Raw genomic sequence first — 27,774 nt, 5'->3', positions numbered from 1 at the left:
ATAACGGAAGCCATTTCAGCTCAGAAGGGTTCGAAGCCTACCTGCGGAGCGTGGGGACGCACCACATCCACGTCACGCCCTATCACCTGGCCGGGTCAGGGGCGGTGGAGCGTGCCAATCGGATGGTGAAGGTGGCACTCCAGGCCGCGGACAAGAGCGGCGAGGGAAGAGCGCGGTATTTGCAGAAGTTTTTGCAACAATACCGCAGCACGCCGCATGCAACGACCGGAGTCAGCCCGTCCGAGCTGCTGCACGGTCGGCAGCTGCGGACAAAGCTGCACGCCGCAGCTCTGAAAACGAAAAGCAGGCCGTGTCGGAGTCAGAAGTGCGGAGACGGGTGGAGAACCGCCAGGCCTATCAAAAGGCCTACGCCGACGGACGGCGCGAGGAGCGCACGCCGCCATTCCACGTAGGGGACCAGGTGAGAGTCCGGCGAATGCCCCAGCCCCGTAAGCGGCGCCCACGATTCACTGAGTCAATCCGGATCGAGACCCGCCTGGGACCGGTGAGCTACCGCCTGGAAGACGGTACTCGGGTGCACAATGAACGGCTGACGACGGCGCCGAAAAATCGCCCGCAAAGGGAGGAGCCGGGAGCGGCTGCACCGCTCTGGCCGCGACCAACAGACCACGATAGACCAACTACGCAGCGCCCGAGTCGGCCGGCTCCGTGGACGTGGACGCTGGTCGACCGGCATCCGAGGCGGAGCAGTCCGAGGGGACGTCGGAGGCGGACCCGTCAGAGGAGACACCTTCAGCGCACCAGCCAGCGACGACAGCTGCGGCCGCGGGCGGGCCGCCTGGTCCGAGTGCTGGTGGCGATCGAGCGTCAGGTGGCGCTAGTGGTCAGCGGCCAGAGGGCGCAGATGTACGCGGGGAGTCCAGCGACGCTGTGCGTCGGAGTAACCGGAATAAGAAACCGCGTGAGAAGTTAATTGAAATCATGTAAGGGGCAACGTTTTTTCGAAGGGAGGAGGAATGTGGTGTATGGCAGTTGTTTAGGGAGCCTACGCGCCAAGCAAGTGGCAGCTGTGCGAGAGGGATGGCCTGGACAAGTGGCGCGTGGCAGGGGCACGACGTGTTTGGACGCCTCGGACGTTATACTATTGCTTCGTTGTTATTCCCAAGGCATTGGGTAAATACTCACGGTAGCACCTGACTTAGTGTCTGGTCGGGCTGTGAGAGCGGAAGATACTACAATGCGTTGCTGGAAACATACAGTGTTCTTGATACACGCAAATTTTCATGGTTTTGTTTCCGAGACCCGATTCGTTTGAGAGCAGATTACCGGTGCAAACGATACACAATGGTGGAACAAACATTCAGTGGCGTTGTTATCAACATGCAAGTGATCATGAATCTCGAAGCGGCCAATTTGATGCGAGAAAGGACAAATGTCAGAAACGGACGTTTTTTCGTCTCATATGAGGGCCAATATGAAATTAAGCACAAGTACAAATAGGATGCATGTTATCTGCCGGTTGACGCGTTTTTCACAAGATGACCATTTTTCACAAAAAATTGACCTTGGTTGAACCTAACTGAACACCTACCGGCACTGGACAGTTTACGTCACACTATAGCATGGGAAGGCAATTTTGCGTCAAAACCGGTGTAACGCAACATCTCTGCCGAATTTGAAAACGGGCGATTTTTTTTTTTTGGTAGCAAAATGTCCCAAACTCATATCTAACGAACGAATGTAAATAGAAGGCTGCTTTGACTTGCAAACGATGTAAACCGAAGTTACCACTTGTTAAATACATTTTTGATCACTGGGTGGTCACCGAAAAATTTCAGACGGCTATTTTTGCAAAAAAATCAAAATTTTCCAAACACGTTTTTCAGTTCAAAATGCGAGGCCATGGTCCATTTAGGGTGTAAATGCAGTGGCAAGTGTTTCTGCGCATGTATACACGTTTCTGTAGCAATTGCAATATCTACATCGGGAGCCGTTTCAGTGCTTTTTTTCAACTAACCTAAAACCTATGCATACGTTTCTCTTTTTAAATTATACCGTCGTGTTCGCCGTGCGATTGCGTGTCGAATGACATATGATAAGACATTTGTGCGTTGCTGGAAACACACAGCATTCTTGATGCACGCAAATTTCCATGGTTTTGTTTCTGAGACGCGTTCCGTTTGAAAGCAGATTTCCGGTGCAAACGATACACAATGGTGGAACAAACATTTATCGGCGTTGTTTTCAACATCCAAGTGATCACAAATCTCGCCGCGGCTGCTTTGATGCGAAAAAAATACAAATTTCAGAAACAGACGTTTATTTGTCTCATATGAGGGCCAATATGAAGTTCAGCACGAGTACGAATCGGATGCATGTTCTGTGCCCATTGAAGCATTGTTCACGAGATAGCCATTTTTCAACAAAATTTCTCGTTGGTTGTACCTAACTGAAAACCTACCGGCACTGGACAGGTTATGTCACACCATAGCATGGATAGACAATGTTGCGGCATACCGGTGTAAAGCACCACCTGTGCACAATTTGAAAACGGGCGTTTTTTTAGGAAGTAAAATGTTCCAAACTCATATCTAACGAACCAATGAAAATACAAGGTTCGTTGGCTTGCAAACGATGTAAACCGATGTTTCCACTTGTTGACTACATTTGTGATCACCGGGTGCAGACAGAAAATTTTGGGAGGGCATTTAAAAAAAAAAAATTCTAAACGGGATTTTGACGTTTCAGGATGAAAGGGCATGGTTTATTCAGTGTGTAAACGCAGCAGCAAGTGTTTCTGTGCATGCAAACAGTTTCTACAGCAGTTGCAAAATCTACATCGAGCGGCGTTTGATAGTGTTTTTTTTAAAAAGACCTAAAAATTATACACGCTTTAATTTTGTAAGTTATACCATCGTGTTTCCCGTGCGATTACGCGTCCAAAAACATACAATAAAACGTTAGTGCGTTGCTGGAAATATACAGCATTCTTGATGCACGCAAATTTCCATGGCTTTGTTTTTGAGACCCGCTCCGTTTCAAACCAGATTGCCGGTGCAAACGATGCACAATGGTGGAACAAACATTCAGTGGCGGCTTTGTCTACATGCAAATAATCACAAATCTCGCCGGGGCCACTTTGGTGCAAAAAAAGACAAATTTCAGAAGCGGACATTTTTTCGTCCCATATGGGGACCAATCTTAAATTCAGCACGAGTGCAATTCGAATGCATGTTCTGTGCCGGTTGACGCGTTTTTCACGAAATAGCCATTTTTTTAAACAAAATTTCAAGTTGATTGCTTCTAACTCAAAACCGATCAGCACTGGACAGTTTGTGTCACACCAAAGCATGGGAAGACAATTTTGCGTCAAAACCGGTGTAACGCAACACCTGTGCAGAGTTTGAAAACGGGCGTTTTTTGGATAGTAAAATGTTCCAAGCTCATATCTAACGAACCAATGAAAATAGAAGGCTGCTTTGACTTGCAAACGGTGTATACCGATGCTACCACTTGTTGACTACATTTTTCATCACTGGGTGCTGACCAAAAATTTTGGGGGGATCATTTTTTCGACAACAATGAAAGTATTCCAATCGCAATTTTTAAGTTCAGAATGAAAGAGCATGGTCCATTTAGTGCGTAAATGCAGCGGCAAGTGTTTCTGTGCATGCAAACAGTTTCTGCACCAACTGCAAAATCTGCATCGAGCGCCGTTTCAGACTGTTTATCTAAATTAACTTAAACTGTACATGCGTTAATTTTTTAAGTTATACCGTCGTGTTCGCCGTGCGATTGCGCGTCGAATGACATGCAATAAAACATTAGTGCGTTGCTGGAGACATACAGCGTTCTTGATGCACGCAAATTTCCATCGGTTTGTTTCTGACGCCCGCTACGTTTGAAAGCGAATTGCTGGTGCAAACGATACACAATGGTAGAACAAACATTTAGTGACGTTGTTGTCCACATAAAAGTGATCATAATTCTCAGCGCGGCCACTTTTTGCGAAAAAAGACAAATTTCAGAAACGGACGTTTTTTCGTCCCATATGAGGGCCAGTATGAAATTCAGCACGAGTACGAATCGGATGCTTGTTTTGTGCCGGTTGACGCGTTTTTCAAGACATGGGCACTTTTCAGCAAAATTTTAGGTTGGTTGTACCTAACTGAAAACCAACCGGCACTGGACAGTTTATGTCACACCGTAGCATGGGGAGGCAATTTTGCGTCCAAACCGGTGTACGCCACACCTGTGCACATTTTGAAAACGGCCGTTTTTGGGTAGTAAGATGCTCTAAACTCATATCTAAGGAACCAATGAAAATGGGGAGCTACTCTGACTTGCAAGCGATGTAAACCGATGTTACCACCCTTTGACCACATTTTTCATCACCGGGTGCTAACCGAAAATTGGCGGGGCCATTTTTTACAAAAAATATTCCAAACGCGACTTTCTCATTCAAATCTGAAAGGGCATGGTACATTTAGTGTGCAAATGCTGCGGCAAGTGTTTCTGTGCACGCAAACAGTTTGTGCAGCAATTGCAATATCTACATCGAGCGCCGTTTCAGTGTTTTTTTTTCAACTAACCTAAAAACTGCACATGTGTTAATTTTTAAGATATGCCATCGCGTTTGCCGTGCGATAGCAAGTCGAATGGCATATAATCAAACTTTAGTGTGTACTGGAAACATATAGCGTTCTTGATGCACGCAACGTTCCATGGTTTTGTTTCTGAGAGCAGATTGAAAGCAGATTGCCGGTGCAAACGATACACAATGGTGGAATAAACATTCAGTGGCGTTGTTGTTAGAATCCAAGAGGCCGCAAATCTCGTCGCGGCCACTTTGGTGGGGAAAAAAGACAAATTTCAGAAACGGACGCCTTTTCGTCTCATATGAGGGCGAAGATGAAATTCAGCACGAGTGCAAATCTGGTGCACGTTCAGTGCCGGTTGACGTGTTTTTCACGAGACGGCCATTTTTCAACTAAACTTCACGTCGGTTGTACCTAACTGAAAGCCTACCGGCACTGAACAGTTAATGTCACACCAAAGCATGGCTAGGTAATTTTGCGTCAAGACCGGTGTAACGCAACACCTGTGCAGAAGTTGAAAAGGGCCGTTTTTTGGGGTAGTAAAATGTTCCAGTCATATCTAACGAAGCAAGGTAAGTAGAAGTCTCCCTTGACTTGCAAAAGATGTTAACCGATGTTACCACTTGTTGACTACATTTTTGATCACCGGGTGCTGACCGGAAATATTTGGGGGGGGGGCATTTTTCCGAAAAAAATGAAAATTTTCCAAACGTGATTTTTCTGTTTAGAACGAAAGGGCATGGTCCATTTGGTGTGTAAATGCAGCGGGAAGTGTTTCTGTGCATGCAAACAGTTTCTGCAGCAATGACAAAACCTACGTCGAGCGCCGTTTGCGAGTTTTTCAAATAAGCTAAAAACTATACATGCGTTAATTTTTTAGGTGATACCATCGTGTTTGTCGTGCGATTGCGCGTCGAATGACATATAATCAAAGACTAGTGCGTGGCTGGAAACATACAGCGTTCTTGATGCACGCAAATTTCCATGGTTTTGTTTCTTAGGGACGCTCCGTTTGAAAGCAGATTGCCAATGCAAACGATACACAATGGTGGAATCAACATTCAGTGGCGTAGTTGTGAACATCCAAGTGATCACAAATCTCGCCGCGGCCACTTTGATGCGAAAAAGGACAAATTTCAGCACCGAAGGTTTTTTCGTCCCATATGAGGCCCAGTGGGAAATTCAGCACGAGCACAACTCGGTTGCATGTTCAGTGCAAGTTGACGCGTTTTTGACGAGGTGGCCATTTTTCAACCAAATTTCGCGTTGGCTGTACCTAACTGAAAACCTCCTGGCACTGGACAGTTTATGTCACACCATTGCATGGAAAGGCAATTTTACGACAATTCCAGTGTCACGCAACACCTGTGCAGAATTTGAAAACAGCTGTTTTTTGGATAGTAAGATATTCCAAACTCATATCTAATAAACCAATGAAAATAGAAGGGTGCTTTGACTTGCAAACGATATAAACCGATGTTACCCCTTGTTGACTACATTGTTGATCACCGTGTGCTGACCGAATTGAGGGCAATTTTTTTCGAAAAAATATGAAGTTTTCTAAACGCGATTTTCTCATTTCAGAATGAAGGGGCATGGTCCATTACCAGTCCTGCTGAGTCTGGTGACGTCGGGGGTTTGTTTTAGCTGTCAGTTTTAAGCGGTGACGAACTGGCCCGGTAAAAATGCGACTGAGTGCGAACAAGAGTCATCAGTCGACAGACAGACCAGTCCCACACACACAACTATGAAGCTTGTACGACAAATTGTAGGGAGACACATTGTGCAATTCATGCGGACCTTCTCATTAAGTTTCAAGCTGCCACTTTCTGCAGCATGAGTACGGGGTCAGCAATCCAACGACGCACTGAGCGCAATGAAAAGGGCTAATTGTGACACCACTTTCAGATTGTGTTCGGCGCCGTTGTGGCCGTGGCTGCTGCCGCCCCCGACCGTATCCGTGGTGCTCCTACCTACGCCCCCAAGGTGTACGAGATTTTGAAGCAGGAGGCTGACCTTCGTGACGACCAATCCTACGATTCGCAGTGAGTAATGATTTACTGCCACCCATTCCGATATTTTGTAGCTGTCAGTTTTAAGTCCTTGATGTATTTTAGACTTCCTTCCTTTTTCAAAGTCCATCGCTCTCTAGCGCTAGTTATGCAGAAAACATTGGCGCAGTATGCATAGACTTTAAACAATGTTTGCCACACATGCATCTCGCAGCTTTGAGACTGAGAACGGCATCTACGCATCCGAGTCTGGCAGGCCGGTGGAGGGATACGGCGATGAGGAGAGCTATGGCGTCAACGGCAAGTTCAGCTGCACCGTCCCCGACGGTGTTGTTTTCAGGGTCGTCTACGTGGCCGACGCCAACGGCTTCCAGCCCCAGGGTAACCACCTGCCCACCCCCGTGCCCACCGATTACCCCACCCCGGAGGTGTCTGATGATGAGGAGGAGGGATACGAGGCGCCTGGGCGATGATGATGACGATGATGAGGCTCCCCGCGCTTACTACCCGCCCCAGCCTCAGTATGAGCGCGTCATCGTCGGCTACAGGCCCCGCTACAACTAAACGACGGAATGATTATTGGTTTTCCCCATGACCGTTCTCCATTTGATGTGAAGCTGCGTGCCCGTGATACTGTGCTATGGCAGCGAATGCTTATTTATTGCGGTGTGTGTTACAATACAGCAAAATATGGGGTGTTGAGGCAGGGGTGAAAAAACCTGCTCACTTGACTACCAGGGTGGGAGACAGAAAATATGAGGATCAAACTCCCCAGGAGCCACCCGTACAAACTGTAACTGTTTTCTTGCTAGGTTGGTTTTCCATTTTTCAACGATAAAACAATTTCGCCGTGGTGTTACGGACGACAACAATGCCATCGTACACGACGACGTTGAATTTAGTATTGCTTTCGCCATCAGTAAGGAGACAACCACTAGTGGCCAGAAGGTGTCACCCGGTCAGACAGAGTTAAATTCTATAAAGGTCTGTCTCGTGCAGGTTTCCGAGCGATTTTAACCTTTACCGCCTGTCTCCCTGAGCAGTCGTTTTTTCAGCGCCATTCGGAGCGAGCGCCGCACATATCTGACGCTATATGTGGCGCGTGTTGGTGCTCAGCGTGAAGCCAGTTGGATATTGCGGGCGTCTCGATTGCCTTGAAATTTGGTGTGCAATGCCTTCTCAACACGCTGATTCCGAAAATCATTGCCTTTGGGGTGGAATTTTGCGTAATTTTCGAGTTATGTGCTGCGTAGCATCCCAATGTGATATTGCGGGGCGTCTCGATTGCCTCCAAATTTGGTGTGCATGGCCTTCTCAACACGCTGATTCCGAAAAACACTGCCTTTGGGTTGGAATTTTGCGTAATTTTGTAGTTATATGCTGCGTAACATCCCAGTGTGACATTGCGGGGCGTCTCGATTGCCTCCAAATTTGGTGTGCAGGGCCTTCTCAACACGCTGATTTCGAAAATCGATGCCTTTGGGGTGGAACTTTGCGTAATGTTCGAGTTATACGCTGCGTAACATCCCCATGTGATATTGCGGGGCGCCTCGATTGCCTCCAGATTTAGAGTGCAGGGCGTTCTCAACACGCTGATGCCGAAAATCACTGCCTTTGGGGTGGAATTTTGCGTAATTTTCGCGTTATACGCTGCGTAACATCCCAATGTGATATTGCGGGGCGTCTCGATTGCCTCCAAATTTGGTGTGCAGGGCCTTCTCAACACACTGATTCCGAAAATTGCTGCCTTTGGGGTGGAATTTTGCGTAATTTTCGAGTTATACGCTGCGTAACATCCCAATGTGATATTGCGGGGCGTCTCGACTGCCTCCAAATTTTGTATGCAAGGCCTTTGGAGTTAAAAGGCGTAGAATGTGGCAGCTTTAGATTGCTGTCCTAATGGCAGTGAAACCTGCAAGATATTAATGTTGCCCCGAAGTACATGATTCCCCTTAGTTGCCCACGAGCATGCTGCTTTCCTTTTAAAAATTTGTTAAGGATGAGGAAGTGCAGTACCGTGGTTTGGGAGAAGGTGTAGTTATGGGCTGCAATGAGCAACGGTATTTGATACATGGAATTTTACTTGGCAGTCTGATTTTTGGACACTGTTGGACGGACAGCTGATCCGTCCTCGTGGTTTCGATTGAACTTTGGACAATCGTTTCCGGAAAACGTCTGGTCAGGAAACATCATCCCACCATTACACAAATGGAAAGTGATCATTCTCGCTGCCGCTGCTTTTGATGCTTATGACAGTACTGAAGCGTATCCGTGGGTCCGTGAAAAGCCGACTACTTTGGGACTTCAATCAAGTTTAAGTTTTATTTTCTGCAATTTGTACACATGCAAAGTGTATTTTACGTTACAAACAACACCTTAGAAAAGTTTGACTTTATTACGTTTTCGGCATATGGCAATGAACATACGACACAATGCTTGACCATGAGCTAGACACATCGGACCTCACAATAAATCAGTTCTAAACCACCATTCTCAAGGTCACCATCACCTGCTTCTCTCGCGCTTATCATTCCTGACATTCTTGGGGTCACACACGCCGCGCTCCTGTGAACATTTGATGCGCCGCAGCACAATGACCCTGCCACACACCTTCGCCGCTAGCCAGCCAGTCATCTCGCATGACGGCCATCACAGGAATACGAACACGCGACAGGCAGTGCAAGTAAAAACGTCGCTTCACGGAGGAAGAGCATCATCAGCGATACATTGCCGCAGCCCCAGTTCGTTTCCATCCCCTGCCTAGTCCACCGCGTGAAGCAGTGCGGGATGCGGGCAACAAAATCCATCAGTGACGCGCGGGGACGGGGCTGGCTGCCGTCAGCACCTGGGTAAGGACGGGTCGGTGGCAATCAGCGCTCGGCGCCGCACGTCGTGTGCCGTCCCATGCTTCGGCATGCAGTCGGCTATCAGCTGCTTGGGCCGCCTGACCACCGGTGTGTCGCCACCGCAGTCCGGCCGGCTCGCGTAGTGCGGTGTCTCCACCACGGTCAGCAGCAGCGGGCTGATGTGTCCGGTCAGCCAGCAACATGGGCATGGCGTGCACAGCTAGCATGCGCTGCTCCACCAGCGTCACCAGCGTCCTTGGGAGATAAGACAGGCGGTGACATCACCCAAATCTTCAGGCTCCAGTGGTGAGGCACGATTGGTTTGGTCACAAGCGACATCATGTCAGTTTATGGTTAGGACAAACAATGATATAATTTCGGAATCAGCGTGTTGAGAAGGCCCTGCACACCAAATTTCAAGGCCATTGAGACGCCCCGCAATATCCAACTGACAATTGGGTATCAATCTGCTGCTAGGTTGACGGCCGTCTCAGCGTGCTCAGTCGGCGTTGCGATCTGTTGTGTCGGAGATGTTCATTGCGTGCATACTGATTACGCGTAGTTTTGGGTGTTTTAGCAAATATATATCGCACTTTTCGATTAGGCTGGGACATTTGCGCTTGTCTCTTTATAGCCTTGGATCTTCTGCGTTGAAGCTTTGCCTGTTTGTTCAGTTGCCAGTCATGGGTAAACATCCATCACGTATGAAAGTGCGCTGTTGGCACGTGAACTGTGGTTTTAATGGAGAAGGAAGAAACTTGAAAAGGCACATGAACAATAAGCATAAAAGGTTGCCAATTGTCCTTAATAATTCAAGTTTTGGTGTAGGTGGAAAGTGGGGATCTTGCTCCAAGGTAAGAGTTTAAATTGAATCTACATGAGTATGAGTGGCCTTCTGCACAGTAGCAAATGTTTAATAATATTTACCCGAGGTAGATAGTCATGACCAAACATGCCTGCATACCTATCAAATACAGTGAATGAAATAGTCTAGAATCACTGATTTGGTGGCAGAGGACATGGTAGAACAAATCATGACTTTGTAGTTTGTATGGGCAGTTTAGTGCATAGTTATCTTCAGCTTGGTGTGATTACCACCATTAATTAAAATTAGACTGCATCATATAAAACAAAAAAGTGTGGAAGAGTCCACACATTCACCATCCAAAACAAAAATAAATAATTTTTAATGAATCATGCTCATCGGCCGAGATGTCACTGTGTGCGTAGTCAGTGGTATTTCATTGTTTTCACAGTGATGTTAGCCTGTCTGCTTACAGGTACTTTGCCAATAACAGCATCTGCTTATTCAGATGTTTTGCTTGAAAGGTCTGTCAAGGGTTGTAAAATAGATTGGCTTTGATTTTCCACAGGAATGAACAGTGGCACAGATGGCAGAGCACAAGGCACCAACACTTTTGAGATGCTAGGTAGGTCATCCAGTCTAGCTGTGCCATCAGTCTCTGCAGATGAGACTGGAGGTGAGTTTTTCATATATGCTGCTTGTGGTGGTTGGGTATTGATGGTAAATGACTTGGGTCTCTGTTTTATTCAGTGTGAAATGTTATTAAAATGGCAAAACTTTCAGACTTATTTCAAGATAGGCATGGAATGGTGGTTTAAGGTTTCCTGGCAAGCTGTACATTGTTTAACAAATATTACAGTTGCATTACTGTTACATTACACTTGCAGCTGGTTGATGACAATGTTCTTAAGGACTCATTTTTGTCATGAATCATCTTCATTCAAATTTATCAGATACTGCCCTCAGTTACAGTTACCACCAGCTTCCCCATTTTCTTGCCAGATAAATATTTGATCATCCTATAACAACTGGTTAGGTGTTGATATTGAAAACTGCAGGTACTAAGATGAGCTGCATTGGTTGGATTTTTGACACCTGAAATGCAGCATGTCCTAACTGTTGATCTTAAAATGGCTCCTGCATAGATATGGATTTGATGGTGTGATGACTGAAAGTTAATTTTGCGTTGTCAGTCATGTAACAATACTATACTCTATTGCCAAAATATTATTGCCTCATCATAGGTCTTCATGCTCAGAATATTTCACATCCATTTTGGTCTCAGTAAAAGTATGTCTACCACTGTTCATTTAACATTTTTGTTTTATTTGCCATGCAGTGCTCAGATGTTCATACTGAATGGGGATGTCATTTTCCATTAACAGTTTGGGTGTTTCCAAGAAATCAGTGCATTTTTGTGGGGTAATTGTGGTGCTCCTGATATTTTGTCATTAACCTACCTCTTCCACAGTTTTTCAGTTTCCACAGTTCCACACTTCCACAGCACTGGGCGTGTAATTGTTAAGGTGGTGTTTAGTTTTAACCTGTATCCTTGTTCAAGCCTGCAGCTTATTGGGCCGACAAACGCACCCGAAAATGACAATCACCAAGCAGCCAAATTTCTGCACGAAATTGATTCACCAGCGGTGACTTTTGAACCTGGCTCGAAACGAATTATTCCTTTGCGATTCGATCTCCCTCGGACTCAAGTAAACTGCAATCCACAGGTCCGCCCTATCGTGGCGTTTGGTGCGGCCCTGGTCCACAACTTGAAGGCAAGGAGAGAGGGAGGTGGTGCGGATGGTGGAAGAAAAGGAACAGCAAACGAGGCGCTCCTGCACAACATGCTCTATGTCCGGTCGGTTGGTGACCTAAAGGGTTTCCGGACCCAAAAGATCAGTCGACGTCCAGGTGAGCACAGTCTCCGAAGCCATCGGACATCTGGTGTCCAGCAAGCTGATCCGGCCATCGGCTGCGGCGCCGAGCTGCAGCGTTTGCGAAGCAATCAGCATCCTGCATAGTGAGGAACGCACTAGCTCCAACCAAGCTCTCTTGAAAGCTTTGTGGAAACGTGGTCGCTCGATGGAACCTTTCGTCAGTCTAGTTGTCCGCGTGTGGCTGCTCAGCCCTGTCGAAAGTGTGGTTGAGTCCATGGGCAGCGTCCTCAAGGAGGTTTTCTTCATGCATCGGCAGCTGAGGCATGACAATGCCGCGAACAAGCTCACGATTCGATGGAATGATCCTGAGCTTGATGGTGCCGAACATCTCATAAGAGCTGTTCAGAAGCGTCACCAATTTGACTTCGTGAGGCGGTCTGTCAACGTGAAGCACCTGCTCACGGGAACGGTGATCGCCCGCCATAAAGCATACCAATCATATCGCTCATGCCTTTTCAAGTAGTTGAGGAGAAAAGGAGTGTTGACATTGTGAGTCAGCCCATGGATCAAATTTTACATGCGCGATTAACGTCCTCGAGCTCACGGCGAGTGCTGAAGTACTGTAGACAAGGTTTCGTTGTGTGCTGAACTGTACGCGGCGTATTTGGCATTTTGTACTGACACCATGTCGGCGTGATTTCATACATATCCAAGGTGAATTCAGTGTAAATACAAAAAATCGTCGCCAACTACGTGGTGTCGAAAGTACTTTAGCAAAACATGTATGCGGTCAAGGATATGGTAGGTAAAACTACGATGCTGTCGCGATCCGACCGAAGCTCCCTTGAGAAGTTGGCAATGCGGTTATGCGTTCACCGGCTTCATCAAAAAGCCAAGGAGACAAAATCTGGCATCAGAGTCCGGTGGGAGACAGTGTTTACGGTTTTTTCACCCCTTTGTTGAGGACAGATGCGATTCTCAGTATCATGCGCCTACAATAGCCATGACATAAAGAAGGTAAATCGGCCTCTGTGATCTCACAATAATATCATCCGCCTGGACATATACCTCATACAATATCACAACACAATAGGTCGAAGATCATGTAAAAGCTCTAAAGGTGGTAAGACATGAAGCTACTGTTCATGCCAGTGGTAAGGTCAGGGAGCTTAGTGGTGTGGTATGGGCCAAGTGGTGTCAAAAGGTCGAGTACAATTTGTGTAATCATGCAAACGAGCAAAGCCGGCTCAACAAGGAAACAACAACGAGAACGAAAATCAGAACGGAGGTGGGCATCGGCACGCCTGATGTGAAATGGTGAGTTTCGTATCAGTGGGGTTTGTGCGCATAAGATTATGGAATGACTTAAAACAATTAGTATGTAAGGAGGTTTACGTTATATTTCACCGGACTCTTAGGTCCCACGTTTCGAAATGATTTTTCTCGGAAGTTCTACCTTACCTATGGAGCCAATGAAATACGAAATGGTGGCATCCATTGACAGATTTGGAGTGTTCTAATACCCGTTATTCTCGTCCGTGTTTTGCCGAAACAAAACCCATCATGGTGCGTATTACGTCCTGAATATGAGAGTGACAACGATCATCACAGCTTAGGTCAGTCTCGGATGGACTCGGAAAGGATTGGGCCCGGCAGACAAAATACAACACCAGTGGGAGGCTTTCCATGTCCCTGGAAGCGTCTCTTGGGCTTTAATGCTGGACGTTAAATGGCGCCTGTTGACCTAAACACACTCACTCCAAACATACACATCTGTTGGCGTCCGCGTCAATCCAATCGTTCTTGGCTCGCACACAGATACCCTCGCCCCCCCCCCCCCCCCCCTGTCCCAGTACGTTGACATGATAATATGTCTGTGTGAGTCCTCGTTGAACTAAGTTGAGTCCATTTAACGCATTTCATACACCCGGTGGAACCACGTGCATACACTAAAGCATATCAGGCTCATTTATCAGTCTGGCGCCAGCGCGTTTACGCGGCCGGCATCAGGTGTCCGAAGCTGGACGACGACTCGTTCCCTCGCCCAACCTCCAGGGCGAAGGCACGCTATTCGGCCGACGCTCCCTCGCGTCTCGTCCAAGGTTGGGCGGACCATCACTCCTTCGGCCACGCCCACCTCCCGCAGCTTTCCGCTGCCGTGCCGCGCTATAGACAGCGCCTCGTACAGCACGGTGACGTGGCCTCCGACGCTTCCGCGCCCTCGCCTCCCGCCTGCTCAAGTGAACTTTGTAAGGCTCCACCCCACGGCGCGTTTCTCAGAGGCCTGCAGGTAGACAGCGCTCCCGATGGGAAGGCGAATCCCCTTGGCAGACAGCGAGCGCTTGACGTGACCTACGTTTGTACCTTGCGGTATCCACTGCCGGGATGATCTGGAGACTAACTGACTGGCCAGTCCTACGACCCTGTCTCTTGTCGCCCTTGCTATGAGCGCGCGTTGGAGAGCTCTCTTTTTCCCAACATCAAGCTCTCTATTTGTCCCGCCAAGAGCTTATAAGACCTGACGCGCAATACGTCGGGAAAGAATAGCTTGTGTACTGTGCTCTCCCGAGGCATTGTACACCAACAGATGGACTCAGTGACAAGCGTGCATAATGGTGCAACCTGGGCAGTCCCAACTGGTCCTTGGTGATACCGTGACCGATGCGTCTTTATGCCGTCACGTCTGAGGTCAAGTGAGAGACAACGAAACGAGTCCGACGTCACGTGGTCCGTAAAAAGGAGCGAAGCCGCGCCTCCGGGTCGCGCTATCTACAAGCATCGCTCCGTGTGAGGGCAGGACCGGGGCTGTCTGACTTTTCGATCCTGCCCGTGTCTGGGCCGTACTGCTCGGGCGCGTTTGCGGAAAATGCCAGTGCTTGCGCTTCGTCGTCGCAAGTCCGAGCAATCGACCCACTGACTGGGTGGCCATTGATAAGTCAAAGCCTACCCTGGATTTGAGCGCGAGTTCCCCCTATTAACCGGACCGTTACGTACTTAGTCGCACCGCCAGCGGGCCAACAACAGTCACCCGCCAACCGCGCACGCATGCGGCGTACATAGCGCCGCGGTCATGCCCGGGTCTGCCGGCGATACGACGGGCTAGGTGCAGGGAGGGCTGCGGGCCGACACCGACGACCTATCGGACACTCCCTTGGATGCCAGGCCAAAAAATAAGACACAAACCAAACAAAGAGTAAGCAAAACAAAAACAAGAGAAAAAAACAGTGCGACAGAGAGCATGATCGCGACGAATGGATTCGTATCAATGTAAATGGCCTCGACCCGCGCGCGTCCGTGGTCCCACGTCCCCATGTGGTTTAAGCGAGTTCGGTCTCCCCATGTTCGGCGTGTAGCGCCACCTCGTAACTTGCTGGCGGGTCGTGGCGCTGGAATCGCTCGCCCGTCGTAACCGCAAATTGCTATCCTCTGCCGGCGGGTCGCGGGCGCTAGACCCCTCGTCCGTCCGCACCGTAAGGTGCTGTCCTCTGCTGGCGGGTCGCAGGTGCCAGCGCCGCCATGCGCGCCGTTAGGTGCTGCCCTCTGCCCGTGATGTCCGATATCCGCCGGTAGATGGCGCCTGTGTCGTCTTCTAAACGCTGCCCCGATCGGCGCCTTGCGAGTGCCCTCCTCTGGTCTCGCGCTGTCACGCACGGTCTTTCGAGACATAGCGGGTTCGGTACACCTCGCCGCGATGTCTCCGAACCCATGGCGGGTAATCTCGCTCCGACCGCTCGCTTCAGGCGGTCGGAGGGAGATTGGTTGATTCGGAAAAATCGACACCGTACTCTCCCGTGCCGGGCCTCCGGCGTCTGTAGCAGATCCCTCCAGGACGGGAGAGGCCCTTGACAGGCGAGCACGGACACCGTGCACTGACCAGTCAGTCAATCGAGCCAGGCCAAGCAACACAAAGAGAAAAGTAGGGAACTGGAATTACACGCTCTCGTTAAAAAAAACCGTGCGTACGCGCTGAGCGGAGCTAGACAGTACCGAGTCAAACAAGGATGTTAACAAACAAAAATTACACACTCACCGATACCATGCAAAATCACTTAGCTGGGCCGGACGAGCGATAAGCAATGGAGGACAGCGCGCGGATGATGAAATGCGTGCAAGCGCTCCGGACGGGACTCGGCAAGACCGTTTCACCGCCCACGCCCCCCCCCCCGCCCCCCCAAGGAAAAAGCAAAGGGAGGGAACAAAAGCAAACGATTAACTTAGCGGAAAAGGAGGCTATGCATGCACGAACGTCATATGACTAACCAGTCAATCGGCCTGGGCAAAGCAACTGATAACGTGTGGTGAGAAGACAGCGTGATCGTCAGTCCGTCCGTGCATGTGCAAAAGTCAGGGTTAAAATTAAATTAAAGTTAAATTTAAAAGGAATAAAAAAACAGACCGTCCAGCCAGCCAGCAGACTTCCGCCACAGCCGAAGGGCACCTTCATGGATGTACCGGCGTGGTCCGCACGCCGTGCCTGGCCGCGACGTGGGATTGGCGAGGGACATGATGAGCCGCTGCGCCTCCATGTGGCTGCCTCCAACGGCAAAATCGAGACAGCCTCGGCGCCGGCTATCGAGCCAGCCGTCGTGCCGAAGCGCACGTCAACGCCCTCGAACACCGTGCGATGCCACATTGGGCGCCAGTTCCCTTTCACCGCTTGGCCAAATTACCTTCAGCCTCGCGTCCGTGCTAAACCTTTAAAACGCAGAACGTCAGCCGTATTTACCAAATCCCTCGCACTTCTTGACCCACCAGTTGATCTCTTCGCGCGGCCCAGCACCAAACCGCGTGATACTTCAGCCCTCCCCTTTCATTTCTCTTTCCTCTCACTTTGTCTTCATTCTACCTTGTATCATTATCTCACGTGATAAGGCTTATCTTTGTTTTCACCCAGCTCACTCGACGCCAAACAAGGCGTTTCACAGAGACTACTAGGAATAAGCCGGCAAGGAATGTCGTCGTTTGCAATCGCATTTTTTGTAAAGACCTATAATGGTTCGCTTGAAAGGCGCTCCTAAACAAGCGTGTCGATCCCATGTAATGGAATATTGAACACAAGGATAACATAACAAAGATTTAATTCTAGCGGAGCCTTTAGCCGACGTTGACGCATTCATACTGAGGCTGGGGCTGGTAGTAAGCGCGGGGAGCCTCATCATCGTCATCATCATTGCCCAGGCGCCTCGTGCCTCTCCTCCTCATCATCAGACACCTCCGGGGTGGGGAAATCGGTGGGCACGGGGGTGGGCAGGTGGTCACCCTGGGGCTGGAAGCCGTTGGCGTCGGCCACGTAGACGACCCTGTAAATAACACCGTCGGGGCCGGTGTAGCTGAACTGGCGGTTGACGCCATAGCTCTCCTTATCGCCGTATCCCTCCACCAGCCTGTCAGACTCGGAGACATGGGTGCACTTTCCAGTCCCAAAGCTTCGAAATAAATATGAGTGAAACATTGAATCATCTACAGATCGTGCCGCCTCCGTAGTCTAGGGGAAAGCTGCTTGACTTGTAACCCAGCGGCACTGGGAACAAGGACCAGAGTGGGCGCATTGTTTGACCCGCTTGAATTGGAAAGATCAGCTGACAACTGGCTAACGAAGGTCGACCCAGTTCAGGGATGGCCCTGCCGCAGCAATGTGCGACACGCATAAGCCTCCGCAATCCTGTCTGACAAAAGGGTGGAGGCAAAATCATTCGTTGAACTGGACGGCACGACTTGGGTGGTGGGTTCAGGGTACACGCAACAAGCTATGCTTGGCAGGTACTCTGAACCAGAAGTCACCGATGCAAACCATACGGAATAGATTTATTTTAAAAAATAATTTGATGATAAGAACAAACTTCTAGCATCACCCTGTGCACTAATCGTTGCTGGCAACAGATCATACAAAAAACGTTTTCCGGGATTTTATTTCTATTACAAATAATGCCCTGGACGTGAGCGTTACAAAAGGATTGCTTTTTGCGACTCGGAGGGACTGGTCTTCACGGAACACGCCGTCCTGCTTCAGGATCTTGCACGCCTTTTGGGCGTAGGTGAGGGCACCGTAGCTACGGTCGGGGCGGCGGTAGCCATGGCCACAACGGCGGCGACAAGCATCTGGAGCAGCGGTAATTCTCAGTGTCATGATGTCCTGGCATTGATATTTGCTTGTCAGTATTTTTGACATTTTGGAACCTAACGACTGGACACATTCTGAAAGCACGCACGTTTGTGTTTGGGCAAAACAAATGTTTAAATTGTGCATGCCGTAACTGCACTGCAACACAAATATCCGGACCTAGCGGTAGAGCAGATCACTGAAACGATCACTTGATGCTATTGCATACACGCAAGTCACTCTCTGGTCAGAGCACGCTTATTCAACAACTTCATGTCTGTTTGTGTGGCGGGTCTGTGTGTTGACTGACGCCACCGATCTTACTCCATGGTAAGAACACTGAGTCGGGACTCGCATACCCTACCCATGGCCATCACAGGTCACCATGGTCGGCCGCACCTGTCAGGGCGCGGCAAGGGACCACGACCTCTGCTTCTGTCATTGTACATTTGTCTCTGTGACCCGCGAACCCTTGCTTCTTTAAACTTTCAATAATTTGGGATTATCTCAAAAATAGTCCATACATACTCTGACAGAACGGTTTCGCAGCCAAGTTTAGCTGCGGAAATGTCATCTGCACATTGGGACGACTTTCGCATGTACGGAGCCGTTAAACCCTAAACGTCACAGTGTTACACGACACGTCTCATTATTTTCTTCTTACCTCACCATGTCTTCTACATTCTCGCACAGCGTCCATGGCATCGGAATGTGTACCTTAGTAGCTCAAGAAGTATCGCAATGGGTACGCTATCGGCGCACGCAACACTTGGTTCCCCATGCAGTACGAGCATGTGCCGAACACGTGACATCCCCTGAATCATGCTGAATGCCAGTGGTTATTTAGCCAGCCACTTGGCTGGAATTTCATAATCTTTGAGATCGCGTTTTTTGAACCACATTCATTTAAGCAAGGTGAGAAACAAAGTGTGATCTTAGAATAGTAAATATGTCCTCCATAAGGAGTTATGTTGCATGTATCGAGAAACATCACAAAGTCTTGTCAGCGCTTTTGCTTCCAAAATCAAATATGCACTCACCTGGGAAACAGGCAATCATAGGGCGGCAAGACGAACCATCTGGCCTGAAAGAGCGGCAGCACTCGATGCAACACGTTATGCCTCTAAATCGACTTTGATGACATCGATAGGATGCAGGGAGATATTGGTATGTTGCTTTCGCCATATTTTTGAGTGTGAGCTGCGTTTTCTCTCATATACGATGTCAGCATTGAGTTGCTGTCGCACAAAACATGAACAAGGATCCAACAGATCCATGGAGCGACCATTCGCTTTATATGATATATTTATATATGTATATATATATATATATATATGTATATATGTATATATATATATATATATATATGTATATATACATATTTACATACTATAGCTATACTATATAGCGTTACAACGGGATTCGTAAGGGCACTGTTTGCGCGCTGTGTGAACATGGAGACAAGGGTGTGAAACAAAGGCCTTACTTGTCATGAGAGCAAGTCGACGTTATCCGATTTTAAAACTTGTAGATGAAAAAATACTAACATTATTTCTCAGCTCACCTGAGGGTGGTAGTTCACCATAAGCGTCACAGTGTAACACGACACATCTCATTATTTATTTTTTTGACCTCACCATGTCTTCTACATTTTCGCACAGCGTCCATGCCATCGGGATGTGTACCTTGGAAGCTCACAAAGTATCGCGATGCGCAAGCTGTCAGCGCACGAAACCCTCAGGCAACACGAGACATGTGCAAAACTCGTGATATCCCCTGAAGCATGCTGAATCCTAGAGGTTAGAATCGAGGATTTTCATAGTCTTCGAGATCGCGTTTTTGAACCACGTCCATTTAAGGAATGTGAGAAACGAAGTATGATATTAGAGTAGCAAATACGTCCTCCATGCGGAGATCCATCGCATGTATGGCAGAGCATCAACAACAGCACCACGTAATCTTGTTAGCGCTTTTGTCTCCAAAATAAGATGTGCACTCACCTGGGGAATAGGTAATTGCAGGGCAGCAAGAAGAACCATCTGGTCTCAAAAAGCGACAGCACTCGATGCGACACGTGATAAGCTTCTAAATCGACTTTGATGACATTAATAGGATGCAAGGAGGCACTGGTAGGTTGTCTTTGCCATACTTTTGAGCATAAGCTGCGTTTTCCTTCATAGAGATGTCAACGATGATCCTTGACGATGTCAATGATCCAACAGATCCATGGCACTACGATGTGCTGTAAACTGTCCTTTTACCATATATATAATATATATATAATATATATAATATATATAATATATATATATATATATATATATATACATATGTTTGTGTGTGTGTGTGCGTGTGTGTGTTTGTGTGTTATATGATATATATATATATATATATATACATATATATATTATATTATAATGTTATATATATATAAATAATAATAATTACATATATAAATATTTATTATATATATATAAACATATATATTATATATATATATATATATATTTATCTATATCTTTATCTAGTATCTCTATATGTATAGATGTGTGTGCATATATGTGTGTATATATAGGTTTATATATATTATATTATATATATAAGATATTATAGATACCTCTTCTCTCTTCTCCTCTCTCTATCTCTTCTATCTCTCTCTTTCTCTTCTCTCTCTTCTCTCCTCTCTCTCTCTCTCTCTCTCTCGCTCTCTCTACTATCTCTAGTCTCTATCCTCTCTCTCTCTCTCTCTCTCTCTCTCTCTCTCTCTCTCTCTCTCTCTCTCTCTCTCTCTCTCTCTCTCTCTCTCTCTCTCTCTCTCTCTCTCTCTCTCTCTCTCTCTCTCTCTCTCTCTCTCTCTCTCTCTCTCTCTCTCTCTCTCTCTCTCTCTCTCTCTCTCTCTCTCTCTCCTCTCTCTCTCTCTCTTTATATATATATATATTTACATATTATGTTTATACTAAATAGCGTTGCAACGGGACAAGTACCTGCACTGTTTATGCGCTGTGTGAAAACGGAGCGAAGAGTGTGAAACAAACACGGGGCCGTACTTGTCTTGAGACGAAGCCGACGTTATCCAGTATTAAAGCTTGTGAAAGGAAAAAAAATGCTAATATGATTTGTCAGCTCACCTGAGGGTAGTATCAAACGACCAATGCCCATTTAAGGCATAAGTTTCACCCCCCCCCCCCCCCCCCCCCCCCCCCCCCCCCCCCCCCCCGCGCCCCGCCCCCCCCCCCCCCTCCATTCCCCGTTGCCTCGTTGCATGCGTAACGTAATATATGGGCGGCCCCGTCAGCAAGTGAACAAGATGAGAATAGTAGCATACTGTGCAAAACGCCACGTGATTGTTAACTGTGTGCATGATTCCAGTGCCGAACGATGCATCCTGCACTCCGAATTCGTGCATCTAAATGCCCGGTCAAAGACATCATCGCGCTTCGTCATCTGGGAGCAATTTGGGAAATAGTTGAAAATCTTAGGCATCTTAAAATGAAGCGTGTATTTGTCAGATAAGGCAGCGTAAGGCGATTGCAGATTAAGCCAGATAAAAAAGCAGCGCGCCCAAACCCCCGGAGGGAAGCATCGATGCTGCCGACTAGTCCTTCTACAATACCAAGCAAAGCAAAGAAATTCTGTGTTAGGTGACAGCAGCCCACAGCCTCTGGAGCACTCGGTGGCGTTCTCAAAAGACGCCAAGTTACGGCCTCCATCCTGGTCACATCACATTCTACATGCAGGCACATTTCAGAAACACGGACATGATTCAGTGGCACAAAGACGCTTAGAAAACACAGGGCGCTCGAGAAACACAAAGACGCCGAATGCACAGGTGCTCTTTGCATCTCACAAGAACTCCTAAATATTACACACAGTGACACTTCGACATCGCATAGAGACTCTCAAGCATTAATAGAAGCACGCTACATCGCCGCACGAGGATGCCTCCGCACTGAACAGGGACGTTCCAGCGCCGCATCACGCTTCATCGCAGCACTGCTCCTGCCGACGCCCCCCCCCCCCCCCCCCCGCCACCCTATCGTCAGGTGGTCAGTTCTTCGCCACCGTGCAGCCGATCCAGTCGAGAAAGCTCTCCACATGGGTGTAGACACCCGGGAAGTTGACGTTACCGCAGCCGGAGCCGAAGGAGACGACGCCCGCGGCGTACCAGATTTGCCGGTTCCTGTGGTTCCGACGCTCCATCAGAGGACCCCCACTGTCGCCCTGCCGACGCCAGAGTGTCAGATGTCAGACGGGCTGAGTTCGCCGACCGGTGGCCGGTATCATGTCACAGCCGAAGTACGAGAGCACAGCAAAACTAGCGCACGTTTACTGGCATTTCAGAATACCAGAAGCTATCAAGTGCTACATGCGAGCCAGCGAAGTTTCATAAAATGTTTTAATGGAGTGTTCCACATTTGTATGGGGCTTTGAACTGAGATGGCAATGTTAATGATGATTTGCTGGGGTTCACAGCCCTGCCCTTCTTGAGGCATAAAACCATATAGAGCCTAGCTAGGCCATTCGGTTTGTCATAGTACGTCGGCACGTGCAGCCCTCAAACAAAAGGCATCCTGGCCTGTTTTTGCACCCACCCTGCAGGTGTCGACTCCGCCGAGGTCGTTCTCGCCGTTGGCGCAGATTTGCGTGTTGTCCACGGCCATGTTCTGGCGGGAGTACGTGTCCTGGCACTGAGCGTGGCGCGTGACGTTGATCCGGGCCCACTGCATCAAGGCCTCGGTGGGCCCAGCTGCAATGCACGCGACGTGGCTGCGTAAGTTTTGACCCGTTGGTAACATTCGTGTGCATTGTGAAGACGGCTTCGGGCAAAAGCCCCTTATTTGCGGTCGTAAGCCGTTCCCAGAAGTTTTTTTACTCGCCAAAGCCATTCAAAAGAAAAATGTGCAGTGAGCAGAAGATTTAGCATCAATTCTTGTGCACCGTTTTCCGAAAAGCTCATGCCCCAAGCATTACACAAGGAAAAAGGCTGAAAAATGACCCGCGGGCAAAACTGCAATAATCTGCTACAAGGACGGCGGCAGGTTACCGAGCCTGCACTGACAACGTCTGCTGGGCCACCGCATTCAGCATGGTGAATGCATTATTAAACCTGTGGCTGTGATAAGAAGTCGTTTTTTGCCAAGGTTTTATCGCCATGCTTTTCGAGTCCTAACATCCGCAAAGCTCTTACGCATGGTCTACCCCAAGACTTGGCTTTCCACAAGCTAAGCGCCTTTTAATCATCTATCGCCACCTTCAGCAGCATTGGGATGACAATGTTGCCAGTCGGCTGTCGGGGCCTTTCGTGAGCACGCCCAGCCGGCCCGGTGGCACAGCATACCAACCAGCCGTGTCGCGGCGCGGCCTCGGCCGCGCGGTGGAATGCGACCTACCGCCGCGGGCGCTGACCGCCGTCCCGGGGCGGACCGTAGGGGACGCGTGATAGGTGCGTGTATGCGAGCTGACTTATGGGTGGAAGTTCACCCGAGCTATATGTTTTGTCGTGCCTGGCTGGGATAGCAGGGACAGCACGCCGCTGGACTTGGCCCAATACGGATCGCCGCGTCGCTACACGTCTCTCTCTGATCAAGCTGAGCCGAACCGCTGGACGAACACATCACAGAGACGGGCTTCATGAAATGTTCGAATCAGAACAGTGGTCTTTCCTCGCCTGGAGATTACACCGTGCACCTGCGCCAGGCGGAAAATCGAACCTCAGATCAGGTGGCGCTCGAGATCCACTCCGTGCACCTTCCTCCGGCTGGTTATCAAACCAGGACCCCGTGCTCTGTTCCGCCCTTAACCACGGCATCTGCCGGCACCTCCATGCCCGGCTACAGTGGGCCATTGCTCACCGAACTCGGTCGCGCCCCAGCCGGCGACGTAGGCCTGCTGGTTGTCCAGGTCGGAGGCGGGGCGGGAGGAATCGGGGATGCACAGCGGCTTCATCACGGCTGTAAGCGGAGAGATCGATTGCAAAAAGCTATCGATGCTCGATGATGCAGACCGCAGCCATCGGTCATACTATCAGCAGGCGTGACTCAAACCAGGGTCAGCACAGACAGAGACCAGCGACGACTAAGAAATTGTCTAAACGGAGCGTGTATGAATATGGTGGAAATTTGATATAATATATGCATATACATATATATATATATATATATATATATATATATATATATATATATATATATATCAATGTACAAAATTTCTGAAATTAATATACCCAAGCTAGTCAGAACCAGACAGAGGACATGCCTGACACACACGGCGCTGAATGCGACTAGGCCATGTACGTGCATCGAAAACTTCTAAGTAATATTCCTGAGCAACGCAAAATAAATGTTCAAAGGTTACAGGTATGCTAATGTAGAAACAATCACTCACTGAAAAACAGATGAGTCGACGCCTCTTTGTTTGCTTCAAACCCACGACGGTACTATGCTTGATTTGGCAGCATGAAATAAAGGACATCAAAAAAGGAGATCGGGGCGCGGCACCTAGGCTTGAATAAACTTACCATGTGTGACCGCAACCAGAAAAACACGTTGGTAACTCCAAGAATATCAATGGTAAGAAGTAGCGATGCTACCATGGTAAAGGGCAAACTCCCATCACCGATTTTTGGTAAGCTACTGCACACTTCTATCAAACACATGTGTTGACGCCGCTAATGTCGTGATGCTAGGATGAGAGCGCAATGGGCCATCCACAAAATGCAGTGTGGTGGAGAGAGAAATGGGGGGAGGAGGGGGCAGGAAGGCCTCGACACCGAGGGCTAACAGATGGCATGAAAGGCAATAATGCTGATGTGGAGTAAAAGGGTGGAAAGGTGAGTAAAAACTTTTACAAATGAATGCCACTGCCGGACCACCGAAAGGTTTGCATAACAAGGAATGCTGCTCATGAAAAGCTTGTTGCTTGTCATACACGAATCTGTCATAAGTTGAAGGTCGCAATACCAGTATTGACTGCAATTGGCAAAAGTTGTCGAAATGTCTTTTAAATCAGCAGCCCCACTGAAATGTGGAAGTGATGTTCACAACCAGGGTTAGAGGTTATTTGTTCAGGGAGATAAGTTTCTGTGTGCGCTGGGTCGTCCAATTTGTGGCTGAAATGTGCTAACTAGGATTACTTGAATGAAACAATGGGCCACGCAATGCCAGCGCCCCCACCCACCCTGGAGCAGGCGTTATAGCTTTAGGATTCCCTTGGTTGTTTCTTGCGTGCAAATAGTGGGCTATTCAGTGAGGACTTACGGGATATCGAGATGCGCTCCGTAAGCTTGACGAGGGCAATGTCATTGAACAATCCTTGGCCGTTTCCTCTGAAAACCCTTTTATATTCCGGATGCTTTATGGCTTTTTCCACATTGTACACTCTGGGCGGGTACTGGGTGCTTTCTTCCGTGGTGGTGGCAAGGTTCAAGTCGCCCAGTAGCACCTTCACTCTGCAAAATAACAAAATTTGCATGAGGTCACCACATAACCCTTACGCAATGGTTGATATATGGAAAAGCACACATAGCAAGGGGCCGCACTGGACTACACATCGCTTCACTGACTCGTAAGGGTTGCAGCAGGGACACATAAATGGAAACACCATGCACTGATTTTGCACTGTGGATCATCGGTGATTCATTTTGTCATCGGTCATTCCTTGTCGATGTCGATCACTTAGCAAGCATTGGTAACACATCGGCAACGAAAGGTTTCCTGTATCCACTTCACCACCTTGGTGGAAATAAAACCATGCTTTTTCCCGATCATTCCTGTCGTCCAAACGGTGTACGTCGAGGCTGGCATGCCAGCCCAGGCTCTCCGCCCGGAGTGACGTGCGCAGTGGCTTGGGCAAACTGACAGTGAGTTCGAACCCCCCTCAACGGGCTGTTGCTCCTCCAGAAAGGAAGTAACTACGTTACCACGTGACGACGGTGTATGCAAATGTGTGTTTGACGGCACTAAACGGTCTGACGGCATTTTTCACACGGAGGGCTTCGAAAAGTTCCTGTCAGCACTCTTCCATCTGCGCAGAATCCTGACGTGCAGATGGTTGGTGAGCGGTTTGTTTGGGTCACTGGCGGACGGATGGCCGTCGAGAGGTGTGCACGCGGTTTGGTTCGCGAAAGTCTCCCAGATACCCGATAAAAAAACAAGCACACGCCTTGTTTCTTGCCGCCAATAAAAATGTGTTGATCAAGGTCGCACAGCATCAGATATGAAGCGTTTCTGGTCGCATATCGATCTTCCAGTCCGGCGTTAAAGGTGGCGTATGATCTATATCCAGATGAAGAACGAGGCCTCTACAGGGCAGAACGGCGCAAGTATTTCTGCACGCATTTCGGCTAGTCCCTGGGGTCCAATCTCGAAACCCAGATGAGCGTATGGCTCCTTGCACCTGTTTCTTTAAACGGTCACCAAAAAATGCTAGTCTTGGCATTTGGTGATCTGGTCTCAAGGGGCGGCTGTTGTTTGCTTTCCACAGTCGCTTCGGCGCCGTAGTATCTCATGGGCCAGCCATGTGACGTCGTGTCATGTGACGCAGCTGATGGCATTAACGCTTTTCCTGAAAAGCTCCATAATTATGGGGACGCCTCTTTACAGCGCAGCTCCGTTAGGTGACATGTCGATGGATCGCAGATAAGAATTTCATTTTTAAACTTTTTTGTTTTCTAGGCGGGCTGTGCTGTCGTAAACGGCAGTGTAATCGTTTCGGTCATCGGTTCGATGAACCGCTCTCGTTGCCGCTGCCAGCACTTTGAACTGTTCTAAACGTGTCAAAAATGGTATGCCTTTCTGGTTGGACGCTGCGCAATATCATCATTTCATCCACGTGCGCATCACCACTACCGTTACTCAGCTGCTCATCATACATTGGCACGCTCTACTCCACTCACGCATCACGACTGGGTAGCAGACTGAAGGCAAGCTTTGGACCTGCAGTCCAAGGCCGGCGGCAGACTGGAGACAAGCTTTGGACCTCCAGTCCAACGCCGGCAGCGGCAAGGGTATGGCAGGTGTGTCGCGTCATTTTCCCCTTTTCTCTTCTCCTCTATGACCACCTGATCATGGGGAACGCCGAAAATTCTTGTCCATTTGTCTCCTGATCATAATCTAGCAGCCATCAAGTCTTAAATGTCATGAAATACTTGAATAGCGTAACATATGTTCCCGGGGCAAGCTCCAACCAGCGAAAGCTAAACTACAACCAAGCATTAAGCATACGAAATCAGTTATACGGAAAACATCTTATTCGACTTGCTTCCTAACCAAAATAACGCCCATAAAGCGTTTGTGACGTCCAACTCACGGTCCGGCGCTATTGATGCAGTGCGCGGCTGTGAGTATCCAGCGGTCGTTGATGATGGCGCCTCCGCACCGGTTGATCGGCTCAGACGAGTATTGGAGCAGCGCCATCCAGGGGAAGTCGGTCACTCTATCCACCGGAATGCCGTTGACGACGCGCGGGGGTTTGAAGGAGGACAGACCACATCCACGTGGCGAGACGAAGCGCCCACACAGCTTCTGTTCGCCGCAGCACTGGCGACACGGAGAGGGGTGGGAGTGGGGGGGGGGGCG

General features: G+C 48.7%; 1 protein-coding gene and 1 long non-coding RNA gene across 2 annotated transcripts in view; one reads left to right on the top strand and one right to left on the bottom strand.

Moving 5' to 3' along the window:
* Positions 1–9,714: 9,714 nt before the first annotated feature.
* LOC119095523 (uncharacterized) lies at positions 9,715–12,838 on the top strand. Its single transcript, XR_005093916.1, has 3 exons — positions 9,715–10,271; positions 10,791–10,898; positions 11,950–12,838. It is a non-coding gene; the product is annotated as an uncharacterized LOC119095523 (long non-coding RNA).
* An 8,842-nt stretch (positions 12,839–21,680) lies between these two features.
* The window catches only part of LOC119095969 (CLIP domain-containing serine protease 14D), a 26,009-nt gene continuing 19,915 nt past the window's right edge, over positions 21,681–27,774 (bottom strand). Inside the window, exons 3-7 of the mRNA XM_037218831.1 lie at positions 27,506–27,735; positions 25,456–25,646; positions 24,052–24,150; positions 22,792–22,946; positions 21,681–22,420 (exon numbers count right to left, since the gene is read on the bottom strand). Of these exons, the coding sequence (XP_037074726.1) occupies positions 22,247–22,420; positions 22,792–22,946; positions 24,052–24,150; positions 25,456–25,646; positions 27,506–27,735 (849 nt within the window). The 3' untranslated portion in view covers positions 21,681–22,246. The remainder of the gene's footprint in view (positions 22,421–22,791; positions 22,947–24,051; positions 24,151–25,455; positions 25,647–27,505; positions 27,736–27,774) is intronic.

This window comes from Pollicipes pollicipes, unplaced genomic scaffold (genome assembly GCF_011947565.3).
Source record: "Pollicipes pollicipes isolate AB1234 unplaced genomic scaffold, Ppol_2.1 Scaffold_4219;HRSCAF=4965_pilon_pilon_pilon, whole genome shotgun sequence".
Taxonomy (NCBI): domain Eukaryota; kingdom Metazoa; phylum Arthropoda; class Thecostraca; order Pollicipedomorpha; family Pollicipedidae; genus Pollicipes; species Pollicipes pollicipes.
The sequence above is the reverse complement of the archived record's forward strand: the minus strand, read 5'-3'. Positions and strand labels throughout refer to the sequence as shown.